The sequence below is a fragment of the Thamnophis sirtalis genome, unplaced genomic scaffold (genome assembly GCF_051295495.1).
Source record: "Thamnophis sirtalis isolate CommonGarterSnake01/CBP01778 unplaced genomic scaffold, rThaSir2_p1.2 scaffold_1, whole genome shotgun sequence".
In the NCBI taxonomy this organism is placed as follows: domain Eukaryota; kingdom Metazoa; phylum Chordata; class Lepidosauria; order Squamata; family Natricidae; genus Thamnophis; species Thamnophis sirtalis.
In genome coordinates, this window is record NW_028261381.1 from 162,993,003 (window position 1) to 163,013,064 (window position 20,062).

General features: G+C 45.2%; 1 protein-coding gene across 1 annotated transcript in view; it reads left to right on the forward strand.

Moving 5' to 3' along the window:
• Window positions 1–19,355, forward strand: part of GTPBP3 (GTP binding protein 3, mitochondrial) — a 33,327-nt gene extending 13,972 nt beyond the window's left edge. Inside the window, exons 3-10 of the mRNA XM_087702287.1 lie at window positions 448–472; window positions 1,150–1,211; window positions 1,329–1,531; window positions 6,598–6,670; window positions 7,736–7,879; window positions 12,426–12,591; window positions 15,808–16,098; window positions 18,631–19,355. Of these exons, the coding sequence (XP_087558413.1) occupies window positions 448–472; window positions 1,150–1,211; window positions 1,329–1,531; window positions 6,598–6,670; window positions 7,736–7,879; window positions 12,426–12,591; window positions 15,808–16,098; window positions 18,631–18,862 (1,196 nt within the window). The 3' untranslated portion in view covers window positions 18,863–19,355. The remainder of the gene's footprint in view (window positions 1–447; window positions 473–1,149; window positions 1,212–1,328; window positions 1,532–6,597; window positions 6,671–7,735; window positions 7,880–12,425; window positions 12,592–15,807; window positions 16,099–18,630) is intronic.
• Window positions 19,356–20,062: the final 707 nt, after the last annotated feature.

The window sequence follows — 20,062 nt, forward strand, 5'->3', positions numbered from 1 at the left end:
CCCAAGTTGACCCCTGTTCTTTAGCTGTTCCCACCGTCTGGCAACTCTGCGCATGTGCACACTGGGAACAGGCTCCAGCTGTTTGTCTGCCTCACTGATGTCTGATGCTGAAGGTAGCTGATAGCTGACATATGCCTCTGGCCTCCTCTCTGCCTCTGACACAGAGCCCTTGTGTGAGCCTTCTGCAGCCTCCAGGACTGGCCCATGTTCCGCCCCAGTCTCCTCACTGCCCAAATCTGATGCCAGCTCCACTGGCCACTGGCTGCTGGCGGGCCACAACAGTTCCAACCCTGTGAGTCTACATTCCCAAGTTTCTTCAGCCACCAGAAAATCTCCCTTGAACTCTGTTAAGGGATGAAGCAGAAGACTCCCTCTGAGGAACTGAATGGGTTAGGGTTAGACCTTGTGATGTATTGAGTTAATTCCAATTTTGTTATTTTTCCTCAGGACCAGGTAGTTTCACAGGTGAGGATAGCCCTCGTGATCTCTAGACTGGAATACTGCAATGGGCTCTACATGGGGTTGCCCCTGAAGTGCATCCGGCGACTACAGCTAGTCCAAAATGCAGCCGCGCGAGTGATAGTGGGCGCACCTCGGTTCGCCCACGTTACACCTGTCCTCCGCGAGCTGCACTGGCTACCTGTTGGTCTCCGGGTGCGCTTCAGGATACTAATGACCATCTTTAAAGCACTCCATGGTAGTGGATCTGGGTACTTGAGAGACCGCCTTCTGCCGATTACCTCCCTAAACCGACCAATTAGATCGCACAGGCTAGGCCTCCTCCGAATCCCATCAGCCAGTCAATGCCGACTGGCGACCACACGGAGGAGAGCCTTCTCTGTTGCTGCCCCGACCCTATGGAACGAGCTCCCCATGGAGATCCGCACCCTCACCACGATCCAGACCTTCCGCGCAGCCCTCAAGATCTGGCTCTCCCAGCAGGCCTGGGAATAGGTTTCCAATCACCCGCCCGAGTGTTTGATTGCTGAATGAAAGTTGTGTTTTATTAATTTTCTTTTGTTCACCAATTGTTTTGTTTTGACCTTGCACTTCCCCTCCCCTGTGGTTGTAAGCCGCCCTGAGTCCCCTCAGGGAAAAGGGCGGCATATAAATCCCAATAAAACCTAAAAAAAACCTAAACCTAAAACCTAGTGTTGAGTTCCATGTGCATGGTGGCCCAGCTGTGGTGAGCGGCGTCTTGAATGCTTTGGGTGAGTCTTTCAATATTCTGGCTAATCCTTCTTTCCCAACCATTCTGCAAGGGAAGGTTATCTCTTTGCTAGGGAAGCAGTAAAGGATCCCAGTGGGGAGTCTCTTCCTGATTTCAGGTGTACTTCCTGAGCTGCGCTTTGCTGAACCTGGAGAATTCACCAAACGGGCCTTCCAGAATGGCAAGCTAGACCTGACGGCTGCTGAAGGCCTAGGAGACCTGATTCATGCGGAGACGGAAGGCCAGCGTCGGCAGGCCTTACGTCAGATGGACGGGGAATTGGGTCAGCTCTATCAGCGCTGGACTGACACCCTCACAAAGGCAAGGAGCAAGGCTGAGTGTATGCGTGTGTTTAGAAGTTTTAGAAACCGGAGCATCTCATTTTATCTGTGTCTTAAATTTATATGCTGTCCGTATTCAAAGCTCCTCTGGGTCAGGAGTGGGTTCCTGCCAGTTCTAACCTCTTCTATAGAAGAGGTTCCACAAATCTACAGTGCCGTTTAGAACTGGTTCCAGCTCCCTCCCTCCGCCCGTCTGCATATCATCAAGATGAAGAGCGAGAGGAGGAATTCTGGGAGTTGAAGTCCACAAGTCTTAAAGCTGTCAAGTTTGAACACCCCTGGTTTTTTTTTTAAAGGGTTAGGGGTGCAAGGGTCCTGTAACTTGACAGTTTTAAGACTTGCATGCTTCAAATGCCAGAGTTTCTGAGCCAACATTTTGGTTGCTAAGCAAGAGCATTGTTAAGTGAGTTTCACAGCATTTTACAAGTTGGCCACTCTCACCCGGTCACATGGCCGGCAAGCCACTCCCACAAAGCAGGCCACACCTACAGAAGAGGTTCTAAAAAAATTGAAACCCACCACTGCTCCGGGTGGCTTACAATGTAGTAAAAACAGAAATATAAAAACGATGATCAATACAGGCAGTCCTTGACTTACAACCACAACTGAGCCCAAAATTTCCATTGCTAACCAAGACAGTTAAATGAGTTTTGCCCCCATTTTACAACCTTCATTGCCATAGTTGTTAAGTGAATCCCTGCAGTTGTTAAATTAGTAACACGGGTTGTTAAATGAATTTGACTTCTCCATTGATTTTGCTTGTCAGAAGGTTGCAGGAGTGGGATTCAGCCGGTACGGACCGGTTCAGGTGAACCAGATGTTAATTTTACATCTGGTTCACCAAAGTGATAGTTGCAAGGACTGACTGGTCCTCCTCTCCCTTCCCAGGAGTCTCCACACAGCCAGTTTTGGATGCTAGGTAAGTGCAGAGGCTCTGGGAGGGTGAAAAACAGGCCTTTTGGAAGTCTGGAAATCAGCCCCCAGAGCCCATGGGAGGCCGTTTTCGCCCTCCTGGAGACTCGAGAAAACCCTCCGGAGCCTGGGGAGGGCGAAAATGCCCCCTCCTCTGCTGTGATGCAGGAGGGTGAGTAGGCCACGCCCACCATGGCCACGCCTACCCAGCAACTAAGCAAAAAACCAGTTGCTAAAATTTTTGAATCCCACCCCTGGAAGGTTTCATAGCAATTGCAGTTAGACTTATATACCGCTTCATAGGGCTTTCAGCCCTCTCTAAGCGGTTTACAGAGTCAGCATATTGCCCCCAACAATCCGGATCCTCATTTTACCCATCTTGGAAGGATGGAAGGCTGAGTCAACCTTGAGCCGGTGAGATTTGAACAGCCGAACTGCAGAACTGCAGTCAGCTGAAGTAGCCTGCAGTGCTGCATTTAACCACTGCGCCACCTCAGCTCTCTAATTGTGATCTAATGAACCTGGGATACTGCAACTGTCGTAAATACATGCCAATTGCCAAGCATCTGAATTTTGATCACGTGACCACAGAGATGCTGCAATGGTCATAAACATGATTGACTTTTCAAGTCATGACATGGCCAGAGTATGATAGCCTTTTTTTTGGCAATCTTGACTTCAGGTGGTTAAAGCAGCAGACTAGAAAATGGAGACCCTGAGTTCAAGTCCTGTTTTAAGCATAAAAGCCAGCCAGCTGGGTGACTTTGGGCCAGTCACTCTCTCTCAACCCAACTTACTCACAGGGTTGTTGTGAGGGAAATAGGAGGAAGGTGTGTTGGATATTATTTACTGCCCTGAGTTATTAGTAAAAATAATAAAGGTCAGTGTAAACAAACAAACAAACAAACAAACTGGACGGTGCTTTCCTAGCTATGAGGCTCCAGTCCCCATTTATGGTTAAATGTCTTGTTCAAACCCAATCAGCTGCGAATAAACAAACTGCCATAGCACAGCGCATGTACTCAGTTCACACAAACATCTCCCTCATAAATCTCTCAGCCTCTCCCATTTTTTTTAAATGTTCCAAAATGCTCTATTGGTCCATTGCAACCTCTGAACCTGTCCAGATGCTAACATTTGCAGAGCAGGCCTTTTTTTAAAAAAAAAAATCTGGCAAGTATGAGAGAGATCTCATTTTGTTCTCACTCTGCCTGCTTTTAAAAAGACAGCCCAAAAAAACCCCATTTTAGTTCCTCAGGCTTTTAACTGTTGGCAAGGTGTGCATTGATTTTAATTTCTCTTTTTGATGTTATTTTGGATTCTCTGTGGTAGTTGTTTGTTAGTAGTTAAGAAGAAAGGAGTGAGATCAATCAATAGCTGGCATGGGCCAAGCCTGTCTGATGTTACCACATTTCTCCAAACATTGCTCAGAAATGGAATGGAAATCACTGCACAATACTGGTAGTCCTCGACTTACGACCACAATTGCGCCCAAAATTTATGTTAAGTGAGATATTTGCTCTATTTTATGACCTTTCTTTTTTGACATTTTGATGACAGTTATTAAGTGGATCACTGCAGTTGATAAGTTAGTAATGTTAGTGTTGCAAGTATCGTGCAGAATTAAATCAGAGTCCAAGGCAAAATGATCCTTAAAGTTCCAATTTAATAAGTCAGATATCTTAGCACATCTGCTAATTCTGGAAGTTACATCGGATTCCCATCCAGTTGAAAGTTCATGATCTTGTCTCCACACCCACAAATCCATCACATGATCCAATCTTCTTCTTCCATGCTGGAATCTCCACCCAGCTGATTCCGGTCAGGTGCAGAGGTACAGAGACAAAAGATGACCTTGGACTTCTAGAAAAGAATGACAACAACACATTCCACAATTCTACTCCTTTCTATTCCCCCCTCCCAACTACTACACTAATGAAACAGCATAATGAAATAAGAGAGAGTGTGGCAGGCCAAAGATCCTAAAAGGGATATAACTGCAGGCCTGACAAGTAACCTGGTTGTTAAGTGAATCTGGCTTCCCCATTGACTTTGCTGGTCAGAAAGTTGCAAAAGGTGATCACATGGCTCTGGGATACTGCAACCGTCATAAATATGAACCAGTTGCCAAGCTTCTGAATTTTGATCACGTGACGATGGGGATGTTGAAAAGGTCATAACTATGGAAAATGGTAATAAGTCACATTTTTCAATGCCATCTTAACTTTGAACAGTCACGAAATGAATTGTAAGTCAAGGACTACCTTTAGTTCTTCAGAAACCTAAGGTCCAAATTTGTTCTTTTCATGGGAGGGAGGACATGAATTTTGCCTTCACCCTTTAAGAGTCATAAGCATGTGACAAGAGGAACTGTTGTAATTACTATTTAATGCTATAGGATACTGGCTAAGTATAGTATACATGTGATTGTATGTTATGAAAATGGAAAATAAAATTTAAACAAATAAAAGGGGGGAAAAAGCAAAAAAATAAAATAAAGAAAAGATAAATTAATTAAGAGTCATAAGCATGTGCTCTCCAAAAGATGCATGAATTACTCCAGCCAGCCACACAACCAGGAGCTAATCATTGTTGTTGTTAGTTGCAAACTCGTGTCCGACCCATCATGACCCCATGGACAACATTCCTCCTGGCCTTCCTGTCTTCTACCATCCTCTGGAGTCCATTTAAGCTCAGGCCGACTGATACGGTGACTCCATCCAGCCACCTCATTCTCTGTCGTCCCCTTCTTCTCTTGCCCTCAGTCGTTCCCAGCATTAGGCTCTTCTCCAGTGATTCCTTCCTTCTCATTAGGTGGTCAGAGTATTTGAGTTTCCTCTTCAGGATCTGGCCTTCTAAAGAGCAGACCGGGTTGATCTCCTCTAGGACTGACCGGTTTGAATCCCTTGCAGTCCAATGGACTCACGGGAGTCTTCTCCAGCACCATAGTTCAAAGGCCTCAATTCTTTGGCACTCAGCCTTTCTTATTGTCCAACTTTGCATGCATTGCAATTGAGAAAACCTATAAGCAAACTTAGCATAGCTTACTTAAAATATGAGCCACTTGTGTGCTGCAGCTGCCAAAAAAGCTAGCACACTTCTAGGCTGCATTAACAGAGGGATAGAATCAAGATCACATGAAGTGTTAATACCACTTTATAATGCTTTAGTAAGGCCACACTTGAAATGCTGCATCCAAATATGTTGAGACTCTAGGAAGAGTGCAGAGAAGAGCAACAAAGATGATTAGGGGACCAGAGGCTAAAACATTTAAAGTACGGTTGCTGGAATTGGGTATGTCTAGTTTAATGAAAAGAACAACTAGGAATGACATGGTAGCTGTGTTCCAATATTTAAGGGGCTGCCACAATTTTCCAAAGCACCTGAGGGCAAGACAAGAAGCAATGGGTGGAAACAAATGGTGAAATCCAAACTTTTTTACTACTGGTTCTATGGGCGTGGCAGGAGAAGGATACTGCAAAATCTCCATTCCCTCTCCACTCCTGGAGGAAAGATATTGCAAAATCTTCATTCCAGTCCCACTCTGGGGCCAGTCAGAAGTGGCATTTGCCAGTTCTCCGAACTACTCAAAATTTCCACTATTGGTTCTCCAGAGCCTGTCAGAACCTGCTGAATTTCACCTCTGATGGAAACTAATGAGTAGAGAAGCAATCTATAACTAAGGAGAAATTTTCTGACAGTTAGTACGATTTATCAGTGGAACAGCCTGCCTTCCGGAGTTGAGAGGGCTCCATCGTAGGAGGTTTTCAAGAAAAGAGTGGATAACTATTTTTCCAGGATGATATAATGATTCCTGCCTTGGGCAGAGGGTTGGACTAGAAGACCTTCAAGGTCCTTTCCAGCCCTATCTGCTGCTATACTCATTTCATGCTTTGAGTGTCTAAGCTGATGTAGGAGGTCATACCAGCTCATAAAACTTTATGCCTTTTAAATAGAATTAGCCCGTCAGAAAAGGCACTATCAGACTCATTTATTAGATTAGACTATTACTCATTTATATGGAACAATCATCAAATATTCCATAAATATTTAAACATCCTTTCTCTGCAGCCTTCTCCCCCTCCTCCTCTTTCCCCCTGAAGAAAAATAGTTCTGAGTATTTTTCTTCTGCAGACCCTGGCTCATCTGGAGGCCTACATCGACTTCAGTGAAGATGACAATATTGAGGATAATGTCCTTGCTCAAGGTGGGTCTTCTGTCTGCTTGGGGGTGGTGGTGAGGGGCGGGTGAGTCCTCAGGGTGTGGTCAAGAAAGGCACAATCCAAGCAGCATCTACCGTATTATTCGGAGTATAAGATGCACCTTTTCCCCCCTAAGAGAGGGTGAAAATTTGGGTGCATTTTATACACCAAATGTAGCCCCGCCCACCCACCAGCCCCCATCCTTTGGCCTCTGCCTCCCAGCAATTTACCTCCTTGCAGCTAATGGGGAAAATGGGGCTTGCGGAAGCTGCAATAGGCTATGGCAATCCCTGCAGCCGGAAACAGCTGATGATTGGCTCCTGCAGAAATTGATAGTGAAACTTGCTATTTGCTGCAGGAGGCAAATTCCTGGGAGGCAGAGGCAGATTTCCCCCCCCCCCCTGTTTTCCTCCCCAAAAGCTAGGTGCGTCTTATACTTCGGAGCGTCTTATACTCCGAAAAATACGGTATTTACGTGACATACACACATAAAAGATGACCAGAAGTTCAATAGCTCAGTTGTGGCCATCCCCTTGTGTTTTTAAATCACTCCTTGCACATACCTGCTACAGTTCTTGTACACCCCTGTGATTGTTCTTTTCGTTTTCTTTGGAAATCGCTGTTAGAAACACACTGAGGCCAAGCTGCCTTTTGGGGAACACATCCCAGGAAATCCCAGAGGTGTTTTTCAAAAGGCACCTGGACTTACTTTCTTTTTTTCCCCCTTGAAGGCATTTTACTTCTCATCCAAGAAGCTTCTTGAGTTCTGGCTGTAGGATATGGAATTCTCCACCATTCAGCCAGAACCGAAGAAGCTCCTTGGATGAAGAGCAAAACATCTTCAAGGAAGAAAACGAAACAAAACCGCCAAGAAAGTCCAGTTGATTTTTGAAAAGCACCTTTGGGACAATCATGACCTGGATGATTGAGAATTTCCATAGACGCAAGCTCCAGGCAAGAAACCAGAGGATTTCTTGTAAGATCCTAGTCCTCCAAAAGAATGGCAAGGAGGGAAAGAAGCCAGGGATGGAAGAAGGGCTGGTCAAGTATGGTCTTTTTTTCCCCCATAGTGGAAAATGCTGTCAAGGGCTTGGAGAAGGAGCTGAGGGAGCATCTACAAGATGGCCGCCGTGGGCAGAGGCTGCGGGATGGGGTCCATGTAGTCATTGCAGGACCTGCTAATGCTGGGAAGAGCAGCCTTCTCAACCAGTTGTGTGAGTAGCACTGGGGGGGCATGTGAAATGGTGGAGTCGGTGGGTGGGTAGCCAGAGAGTGGTCAAGGGATGAAAGCGGGAGTCTTTCAGGAATTTGCCAAAAGGTTCATCAATCACCTTTTAAGAGAAGCCTTCTCAAAACCCTGAACAACAAATCTAAGACCATCAACACAAAGGAATAGTTACCAGATGAGATGAAGCCTGTTTTAAACATATGAAGGCATGTTTTAATGTTGATTTTGCCATTATTTCATTAACAGAACAAACTGAAACAGAACGGAACAAAACAAATGACACCCCCCTTGCGTACCCCTCTCCCATGTGCATGTGTGCGTGATCCCCCCCTCTCCCATGCATGTGTGTGTGACACCCCCCCGCACCCCATTTTGAGCCTAGCAGGCCTCCCTGAAGCCTCCTGGGAGCAAAAAGGGGGTGTGGAGAGGCGCTGCCCCCCTACCCCCATACCCTCCACACATGCCCGTGTGATCCCTTGCACATGCGTGCGTGTCTCCCGCATGCTCCCTGCCTCCCCACGCATGTGCAGCAGAGACCCGGAAATCAGCTGACTGGCAGGAGGTGCGTGCACATGCGTGGTGGATCTGAGCTGGGGCAATGGCTCACCTGCCTGCAGGGAGGGCTCTGTGTGCCACCTGTGGCAAGCTTGCCATAGATTCACCATCACAGGCCTAGAGAGAGCAGAAGAGAGGAAGAACTGGAGAAAAAAATCATAAAATACAAAGTCCTGCAAATAGAACGACTGTGGCAGAAGAAAGCAAAGATAGTACCAATTATAATAGGTGCAATTCTAAAACAACTGATGCACCATTTGAACACCATTGGCAGTGACAAAATCCCCATTGGACCATTGCAAAGGGCAGGATTACGTGGAACAACTTACATGCTGCAATAGTACCTTTAACACCATCAAACCACAACAGCTGCCTATCCCAGGTCCTTCAGAAAGAGTTGATAGTTGGATAAAATGCCAAATCCTCTCTAAACATCTGACTGTCTATTTCAGGAGTGTCAAATTCACGTCACTGTGGCGTCATGTGACTTATCAGGACTTTTTTCCTCTTCACTAAACTGGGTGTGGGCATGGCCAGTGCGTGATGGCCTGCTCTATGTGACCAACCATAACATTTTTTTCCCCATATTATGGTCTAAAGTAGAAATCACAACATCTATCTAAATCTTCCTAATCGTCTTTTTTTTAAATCAGTTTTAATGCCTGAATTATCCCATAACACCCTTTTGCCATTGAAAAGCAAACAAAATCTAATTTTTCAGAAATAGTATACTACACTACATAATTGATGTAACCCTGACAGAATTGCATATCAAGGCTGCGATTTTGTTTGAATTGCCCTTTCCCTTCTTAACAATGGAAGTCATTCTAAATACTCAAATCTGTATCTTTGTATATGTTGTATGTCATCTGTTCTAGTGAAGAGTTCAGGGTCCTTTCCTCCGATCTGTTAATTTTGTTCAATAATAGAACATGTAAGAGATTCCCCCAGGAAAATAATATTGTTAAGACTATTAACAATACTACGATTTGCTCTGAAAGAATTCAAGGAAATAAAACAATAACAAGGAAGTCCATTTTAAAAACACTACTTTGTCCTTGGAGTAACAAAGAGCAATCCTAAGATAGCTTTAGCAATGTTACACAAAACTACTAAAAAAAAAAAGAAATTATTAAGAAAACAATGGTTAAAGCATGAAATAACAAAAAGAAAAGGACATCTCATTAAAGGTATTTTACACTGATACCATTCACAGTATTTCTCTGAGACTCTAGAAAAAGTGCATAGAAGAGCAACAAAGAAGATTAGAAGACTGGAGGCTAAAACATATAAAGAATGGTTGCTGGTATGTGTAATGTAATGAAAAGAAGGACTAGGAGGGACATGATAGCAGTGTTCCAGAGTCTCAGGGGCTCCCATAGAGAAGAGGGAGTCAAGCTATTCTCCAGAGCACCTGAGGGTAGAACAAGAAGAGGGTAGAACAAGAAGCAATGGGTAGAAACTAATCAAGGAGAGAAGCAACTTAGAACCAAGGAGAAATTCCTTTACAATTAGAACAGTGTTTTTCAACCTTTTTTGTGCAAAGGCACACTTTTTTCATGAAAAAAATCACGAGGCACACCACCATTAGAAAATGTTTAAAAAATTTAACTCTGTGCCTATATTGACTATATATAAAGTGTTTTTCCCACGGCACACCTTACACTATGTCACGGCACACTAGTGTGCCGCGGCACAGTGGTTGAAAAACACTGAATTAGAACAATGAATCAGTAGAACAACTTGCCCCCAGAAGTTGTAAATGCTCCAACATTGAACATTTTAAAGAAGAGATTGGATAACCATTAGTCTGAAATAGTATAGGGTTTTCTGCCGGAGCAGGGAGTTGGACTAGAAGACTTCCAAGGTAGCAATAGCAATAGCAATAGCAGTTAGACTTATATACCGCTTCATAGGGCTTTCAGCCCTCTCTAAGCGGTTTACAGAGTCAGCATATTGCCCCCCAACAACAATCCGGGTCCTCATTTTACCCACCTCGGAAGGATGGAATGCTGAGTCAACCCTGAGCCGGTGAGATTTGAACAGCCGAACTGCAGAACTGCAGTCAGCTGGAGTAGCCTGCAGTGCTGCATTTAACCACTGCGCCACCTTGGCTCCTTCTGACTCTGTTATTCTATATATTCTATGTATTCTAATTCTTTTCTACTTTTACAAACCATCCTTGCTTCCATTACAGGTACATCCTGCTTAATACACTGACTTTTATTCTTTGAGCTACTCAGCTCTTTTGAGAGTTCTACCAGGCTTAAAGTTGCCAAGTTTGGAGACCTCTGGTCTAGTGAATTATTAAAAATCATAGACAGGTAAAGGCTGTCAGATAGGAAATGTATTTTTAAGAAGCTGTAATCCTCCCTGCTGCACATCAGAGGAAGATTCATTTGGACAGAATATTAAAGGTCAACATGACTACACTATGAGAATATTTACCAAACCACAAATAAACCAACACTATGCAAAGCAAATGTATTTTCACCCAAAGCGTGTGAAGCCCTTTCCCTGTTGTTACTTCTTGCCCTTTTGCGGAGACTCGTTTTAATTTTGCTTTGTGTTATTCTGTAAACAGTCAAGGAGTGTTCGCTTTCATTTGTTTAAATTGTTTTAGGGAGGTGGTTTCCAGACGCTGAAAACATTTTCAAGTGTCCTTCAGAAAAATGTTTACCCATTAGCTTTAAGGGAGATTCTAAGCTATATTGGGAGTTTTTTTTAATGTTATGACAACCACTTATGATTAAGGAAACTCTTAATGGCTGGGATTCCCAATATGTGGATATTCCCTCACAGCTTATCTTTTCCCCAATGTTATTTTAAATTAAAAAAGAAACTATCTAGAAGGAAATGAGCATGCTGCAAAACAAATCAGAATAATAGAGTATTTATTTCCAACAATCACACATAAAGTCTCCACAGGGGTTTTTCGGAAGTTAAAGTTTGCACTTACGGCTTGGATTAGTTTATGTAGCTTAACCAAGATAATTAAAACCTAGCAGCCTCAGAAAAAAATGCGCTTCAGGGAATGTATTTGTTCCTTAGAATTATACCCATTCTTTAGGACAGGGTTTCTCAACCTTGGCAACTTGAAGATGTCTGGACTTCAACTCCCAGAATTCCCCAGCCAGCAAATGCATTTGCTGGCTGGGGAATTCTGGGAGTTGAAGTCCAGACATCTTCAAGTTGCCAAGGTTGAGAAACACTGCTTTAGGAGTTTGTTTAAGCGATAGCCCTTTCCTCCAATTTTTCTCATTGCAATCTTGGGACAGAAGCTGGGCTGAGAAAGAGTGACTGGCCTACAGTAGCAATAGTTAGACTTATATACCGCTTCATAGGGCTTTCAGCCCTCTCTAAGCAGTTTACAGAGTCAGCATATTGCCCCCAACAACAATCCGGGTCCTCATTTTACCCACCTCGGAAGGACGGAAGGCTGAGTCAACCTTGAGCCTAGTGGGATTTGAACAGCCGAACTGCTGAACTGCAGTCAGTTGAAGTAGCCTGCAGTGCTGCATTTAACCACTGCGCCACCTCAGCTCACAGTCACCCAATGAGCTTTGGTAGATGAGGGTGGATTAGACCTGGATCTCACTGGACCTGGTTCAACATTGTTACACTGCTACATCACTGGATCTCTAAAGAGAATTTTTTTTATCTTGTGTTCCGGGTGTTGGCTTAGAATGTTGGCGTATCCAGACAATTGGTCTCCAAAGTTGGCAACTTTAAGACTTGTGGATTTCAGCTCCCCAAATTTCCTAGCCAGCATGGCTGGCTGAGGAATTCTAGAATCGAAATCCACAAGTCTTAAACTTGTCAAGTTTAGGGATGCCTGGATTAGATTATGGTTCATTGTATGGCATGAACCGAGCAAGTGGGTTAAATTTTGTAACTTAAGCTGAGCTAAGAATATCATGTGAATTCACCCACTGTCTTTCTTCCCCTTCTTGACTGATACAACCTTTTCTCTCTAGGTCAAAAGCCAACTGCTATAGTATCTCCGGTGGCAGGGACCACACGAGATGTGGTAGAGACTGCCTTGAACATTGGTGGATTCCCTGTGGTGCTGAGCGACACGGCAGGCCTGAGAGAGACCACAGATGTGGTTGAGATGGAAGGAGTGAGCAGGGCTCGTCAGAGGTGAAAGGAACTGTGGAAGGGGAGGATCAGAATGGGAGGGGGTTATACATTGGGAGCCATCCTTTACCATGCAGTAAATATTACAATATAGGACATAGAAATGTAAGGAGGGAACATCCAATAGCGGTCAGCTATGCGCAATGGTGCAATTCATTTTTTTTTAGTACCAGTTCTATGGGCGTGGCTTGGTGGGCGTGGCTTGATGGGCATGGCAGGGGAAGGATACTGCAGACTCTCCATTCCCATTCCACTCCAGGGGAAGGATACTGCAAAATCTCCATTCCCATTCCACTCCAGGGGAAGGATACTGCAAAAGCTCCATTCCCATCCCCTCCAGGGGAAGGATACTGCAAAATCCCTATTCCCATTCCACTCCAAGGGAAGGATACTGCAAAATCTCCATTCCTACCCCACTCTAGGGCCAGCCAGGGGTGGCATTTGCTGGTTTTCTGAACTACTCAAAATTTCCGCTACCGGTTCTCCAGAACCTATCACAACCTGCTGGATTTCACCCCTGGCTATGCAGCTATGAAAAGTCAAAGATAAACTAGATATTTCACTTAAGTAGTCGTGGTTAATTGTGGTTGTCTTAAAGGCCTTTCCCCTCTGCTGAGGAAGAATGCTATCCATCCATCCTTTGAGCAAGCAAAAAAAAAACTTTACAAATAATCCACAACTTACAACCACAATTGGCATCAGAATTTCCATCACTAAGCAAGGTTTAGGAATAAATGAGTTGCACCCAATTTTGCAACCTTTTTTTTTGCCACGGTTGTAAAGTGAATTACCGCAGCTGTAAAGTAAATCATACACATGCTAAACAAGTGGTTGTAAGCTGAACACTACCTGTGCTGGCATGAAATTGGCTGCCCTACTCATCCATCCCTTTCCTGCTTTGATTTGCCTCCATCCACAATCATTGCAGTCCCCAGTGTAATGCCTGACAGAGCCTGATAGATCTTAATGCATCTTGAAGCTGCCTTTGGAGTGTGTCAGAATGAGGAGAAAAAACTTGCTTTAACTACACTCCTATTAGGGACAATCTTCCCAATCTTCCTGTCTCATGGGCTGGGTATGAGATGGAGGCAACCTCATGGGGACACAGCTGAACCAGCAGGTAGCTAGGTGTGCTTTTCTTGTGGCCCACCAGATTCGGACAGTGGGGAGGTTGGGGAGGAACCTGGGCCAGTCCTGGAGTCTGGGGAGGGCTTTGATGAGGGCTCTGTGTCAGAGGCAGAGAGGGGGACAGAGCCACATGCCAGTTATCAGCTGCCTTCAGAGTCAGACATAAGTGAGGCAGATGAACAGCTGGAGCCTGTTCCCAGTGTACACATGTGCAGAGTGGCCAGACGAAGGGAGCAGCTAAAGAACAGTTGTCGATTTGGGAGTAAAGCCACAGATGGATGTTGAATGGCCCTCCCAGAGGAAATAAAAGAGTGAAAGGGGAGTGTTTCCAGAATGCAATTAGTTCCCTTAATTTGTTCATGACTCTCCAAGGTCCTTGCCAAGTTTTGCCGATATGTCAGCTCTTCAAGCCAGATAAGGTCTGTGACTGTAAATCCTCCCTTGAAAGACTTTGCTAGATGTGAATGAGCAGAAGTCACAGTAACTTAATAAAAAGGGTTTTTTGTCAGGAGAAGGAGTTGTTTCATGGTTTGGGGAAGCTAAAGTCAGAACACTTTTGCTGTGGTTAGGCACAAGCAAACATCTGGCCTACGTCCCAAATTAAATAGATTTAGATCCAGCAAGCAAGTTTCTTCATGACTTCATCTTCTACTCGTCCCTGCCCTCCCCCCATCCCTCCCAGGAAGACCACCTTTTACTGCTACACATTAAACTAGCATTTCTAACTGTGTTAATTCAAGCAATGGTGTCTGGTTTGCCTGCAGCACTTAATTTCATTGTAGGCAAACGTGTTTATTACAGGTAGACCTCAACTTACAACCATTCATTTAGTGGCCATTTGAAGATACAACAGCACTGAAAAATACTCTTCTGTTCTTGTTCTGTTCTATTCTATTCTATTCTATTCTATGACAGTTGCACTGTCCAGGAGTCGTTTGATCAGCATTTGAAACTTTCCCAGAGGGATTTCGATGAGCAAAGCCAGTGGGGGAGGCAGATCCACTTAATGCCCACGTGATTCGTTTAACAACTGCAGTGATTCGCTTAAGAACTGTGGCAAAAGGGCTGTAAAATGGGGCAAAACTCGCTTAATAGCCCCCTTGCTTAGCCCCCAGAAATTTTGGGCTCAATTGTGATCATACGTTAAGGACTACCTGTACAACTATAGCTAGTCCTTGACTTACAACAGTTCGTTTAGCGACCGTTCAAAGTTACAACAGCACTGAAAAAAGTCATCTGTGACCATCTTTCACAGTTACGACCTTTGCCGCATCCCCAAGGTCATGTGACCAAAATTCAGATGCTTGGCAACTGGTTACTGATTCACATGTATGACCGTCGCAGTGTCCCAGAGTCATGGGATCTCCTTTTGGGATCTTCTGACAAGCAAAGTCAATGGGGAAGCCAGATTCATTTAACAACCATGTTACTAACTTAACAGTGATTCACTTAACAATTCCAACAAGAAAAGTTGCAAAATGGGACAAATCTCACTTAACAACAGCAGAAATTTTGGGCTCCATTGTGGCCATACGTTGAGGATTACCTGCAACTACAGTGTACTGTAGCCGGAATGCACCCATCCAGAAGATGGGAGCTTTATTTAAGGCAGTATTTTTCGAACTTGGCAAATTCAAGATGTGTGGATTCAGAACTCCCCAGCATACTGGACATGGCCTCAAACACCCACCAAAGAAAAGGGAGTGATGCTTGCTATCCTAGCGCAAAGTGCAGGGGAAGGATTTAGGAGAAAAATCATCGGTTTGGAGCCATGATAAATGTGGTCCAGACAGAACATCTGGCTATCATCACGTTCAAAACAGAGGAAGGGGGGGAATCCAGAGAGGAATGTCTTAAGCGCCTTTCCTTCCCACCCTGTTTTTATATGTGTACTAATTAAGGCTGCATTACGGGGAAAGCTTCAGTTTCTTTATGATCTGCATCTTTTCATTGGGAACGTCTCTTAAAATAAACCTTAAGATGCCTCTCAGAGCGGAAGTTTATAATTAGGAAATGAACGACGATTCTTGAGGATGTAGCTTAGGGGAGAATTAAGGTTTGGTTTTTAAAAAAAAAATTATTTCCTTGTAGGGTCTGCGATGCTGACCTTGTTCTGGTCATTTTGGATGGGAAAGTAGCAGCTGAACAGCCTGGCCACTTAACTACGTCCATGGTAGATGTCCTGCCTGCCAGCGAGTCAAATGAGACGCAGCCTTACCTTCTGGTTCTGAACAAAATGGACCTACTCGGAGAAGAAGACCAAGCAGATCTCCTGAAGACCTGCGACAGTCTTGGTGTAGGCCCTGCCTGCTTGTTGTCCTGCAGAACTGGAGATGGGATTGTGGCCTTCCTGAATGCATTGCAGGAACAGCTGGCACACATGTGAGAACAGAGGGGGGAAAGGCAGTGGGAAGAATTGAGGGTGGATGTGTAACATACATTATATTGCCAAAAGTATTCGCTCACCCATCCAAATAATCAGAATCCGGTGTTCCAATCACTTCCATGGCCACAGGGGTATAAAATCAAGTACCTAGGCATGCAGACTGTTTTTACAAACCTTGGTGAAGGAATGGGTCGCCCTCAGGAGCTCAGTGAACTCCAGCGTGGAACTGTGATAGGATGCCACCTGTGCAACAAATCCAGTCGTGAAATTTCCTCGCTCCTAAATATTCCACAGTCAACTGTATTATAAGAACGTGGAAGTGTTTGGGAACGACAGCAACTCAGCCACGAAGGGGTAGGCCTCGTGAACTCGTCCAACATCATTGTGGGACCTCACAAATGCGCTTCTGGAAGAATGGTCAAAAATTCCCATAAACACCTTAACCCTAACCCTGAACCTTGTGGACAGTCTTCCCAGAAGAGTTGAAGCTGTTATAGCTGCAAAGGGTGGACCGACGTCATATTGAACCCTATGGATTAGGAATGGGATGTCACTTACAGTAAGTTCATATGCGAGTAAAGGCAGGTGAGCGAATACTTTGGGCAATATAGTGTATGTTTAAAAACCCCATGACCTGCACTTTTTACATGGTGGATGATGTTGGGCGGCGGCTGAACCATCCCATGAGGGAACTGCCAATCATGTTCCTTAGAATCAGAGGTGGGTTTCTCGCCCCATTCCAACCAGTTTGGTTGGAACGGGGCCGGCGGCGTCCTCGTGCACGCGCGCAGTGCACGCATGCGTACTAGCGTCTGCGCAATGCTCCAGCTACTCCTGGACGATTGCGCAGGCGCTGTATGCGTCCTGCGCATGCGTGGAAGCACAGAACTCGTCAAAACCGGGTAAGGACCGCGGGTGGGCGGGTGCGCCCTTCGCCGTTCCCGGAAGTTACTTACTTCCGGGTTCGGTGACCAACCGGTTCGCAGGGACCGCCGCGAACCGGTTGAAACCCACCCCTGCTTAGAATGCTGTACAGAGAACGGTGCAGCCTGGGCATGTTGGGCGTACATATCATCTTTCCCTGAAAATACAACCTACCCCAAGGTAAAAAATTAAGTTAGGGGGGTTGGAGCTGCCCTACTACTTACCTTCAGACAGATGCAGCCAGGCCTCGCACCCCCTGACTCCCTGCCTTGCCAGCCCATTCCTTCTGCAGCTGGCAAGGCTTTACCGAGGGTCTCTGCAGCCGATAACAGAGTTCCAGATCAATCCAGAGCTCTGTTATCAACTGCAGAGGGCGTCAGGAAAGCCTTATCAGCCTTGCTGGCTGCTGAAGAAGTGACAGTGAAAGGGAGGCCGGGGGCAACGCGCGCAAATGAGGTGAGTCAGTGGACACCGTCTCCCCAAAATAAGACCTGGTGCCTTTTTTTGGTGGCAAAAATAAAATAAAATAAGGCGGGGTCTTATTTTCAGGGAAACATGGTAGTAAGTGGAATAGTGTGATAGCTACAGAATAAAGGGCAATATTTCATACCGGCCCCACGATGAGAGTGGAGCACATCAGAGAAGTTGTGTGGACGTGACCTGAGATAATATCTTAATTTAAGCTGTTGGGAATTGGAGATAGAACCTTCAACGTTAGGCGTACATACAGGTAGGCCTTGCTTAACAAGCAGTCACTTAGCAACCATTTGAAAGTTTAAAGGTTTATTAAAGGTTTATTGCATTTATATGCTGCCCTATTCCCGGAGGGACTCAGGGCGGCTAACAAACCCAAGAAGATATGATGGACCTGCCCACTTCTGGAGTTCTAATAGTGTCACTGTCTGCCCCCCCCCCCCCGCCCAATGTGATTGCATTTTGGATGTTTTGATGACCAGCTCACATTTATCACTGTGATATTCAATGTTTTTTGCCGATCTCTGGTGTTTACTCCCAGTTTCTGGCAAAAAAAGACGCCCATTGAATAAAATGGGTTTGCTTAATGACCCCCGCAAAACAGGTTGCAAAATCAGGCATGGCCATATGGATGACCTGATCAATGACCACCACAACTTATCACTGTAATTCTGGATCACTTATGGTCATAAGTCAAAGACTACCTATACATATTGATCAGATGTTGCATCTTGTTGATGTTGCATCTTGTTGAGCCGAGGTGGCGCAGTGGTTAGGGTGCAGTACTGCAGGCCACTTCAGCTGACTATCTGCAGTTCAGCGGTTCTAATCTCACCGGCTCAAGGTTGACTCAGCCTTCCATCCTTCCGAGGTGGGTGAAATGAGGACCCAGACTATGGAGGCGATATGCTGACTCTGTAAACCGCTTAGAGAGGGCTGAAAGCCCTATGAAGCGGTATATAAGTCTAACTGCTATTGCTATTGCTATTGCATTCTTCTGTGTATCTCAACTGTAGATGCTCAGATGCTGCCCGTTTCCTATGAATGCAGGTAACAAACCCAGCATAATTCATACATGCCGATAAATCATCTGCTTAAGAACTGCAAATCTTAATGTTCTCACTCTGCAGGTGCGGAGATCCCCGAACTGGTTCCCCCAGTCCAACGCAGGCACGTCACCAGCTCAGCTTGCAGAAGTGCTTGGAGGCCCTCGGATGCTTTGCTGAGTACCAGCTTACGGATCTGGTGTTGGCTGCGGAGCAGCTGCGACTGGCGCGGCGACAACTAGGGCGGCTGACAGGCCAAGTGGGCACCGAAGAGCTCTTGGCAATCATCTTCAAGGACTTTTGTATTGGCAAGTGAAGGAGACCCACCAGCTATGAACTCGTCAGCACATGGCGCCATCCAGAGGCTGCAGGTGGTTCTGCACTCATAACACTTGTGGAAGATGGAAACTTTATTTAAGGCAGTATTTTTCGAAATTGGCAAATTTAAGATGCGGGGACCAACTCCCAGAATTCCAAAGCCAAGTTTGAAAAAAAACACTGATTTAGGTTTAGAAGCTGCACTGGTGGTGATAAAGAGAGGATTTTGGCAGAAGGATAGAAGACATGTTGAAGTGGTCCCTCCGAACGTAATAATCAGCCTCTCCCACTAAACTTAAGTGGCTCCCGCCAACTTTACAGTCTAATATCTTCTGGGTTAAAGTTCTCAGCAATTATCTGAAGCCTAAGGAAGAACTGAATTGTATTCAGGAAAAATAGTCACAAAAGGGGATCAGGCAAATTCATGGAAAAAGTTGAGTTTATTAGTAAGTTTTCTTTCGGTAGCAAAAAAACAACCTCGCCCGGCAGCATTGTATTGATGAATATTAAATGCTGGGGATGGAAGAAAAGTTATTGTCTTCAGATCCTGCATATGAAATTTTTGGGTGGGTGAATGGGAATCTGGGTGACTATTACAGAAACCAGGATGCTAGACCACAACACACACACACACACCACACCACACACCACACACCACTCCTTACTGAGTAGGGAGCAGGGGTGGGTGGCTGCCGGCATTACTGCCGGTTCGCTGCGTGCACGCATGCCACATATTGCTTGCGCACGCACAGTTGCCTATAAATTGTTCTGTGCATGCGCAGGACATTATAAAATGACTAAAAAAACAAGCCGGCAACAGCATGGGCAACCGGGAACCAGTCTGGGGACGTACCAAGCCTGCTGTCCGGTTCGGCGTCCCAGTCCAAATTTCCACTACCGGTTCACCTGAACCGATGCGAACTGGTAGCAACCCACCTTTGTGGGTCATCCACATCATGGTTGTCCAAAACTTCTTGAAGAAGCTTCTGGGATAAGAAGCGAAACGTCTCCAAAGAAAAACCAGAAAGTCCAATTGTCTCTTGAAAAAAAAGCACCTTTGGGGTCTCCTTACTGATTGTTTCCCATATCTTAAAATAGTCCATTAACCCACCCACCCAGCCATTGTGACTTTAAAAAGATTTTCTAGCACAATCTATATGAAGCCAGCCGGTTGTGTTTTATTCAATAACATTAGCAG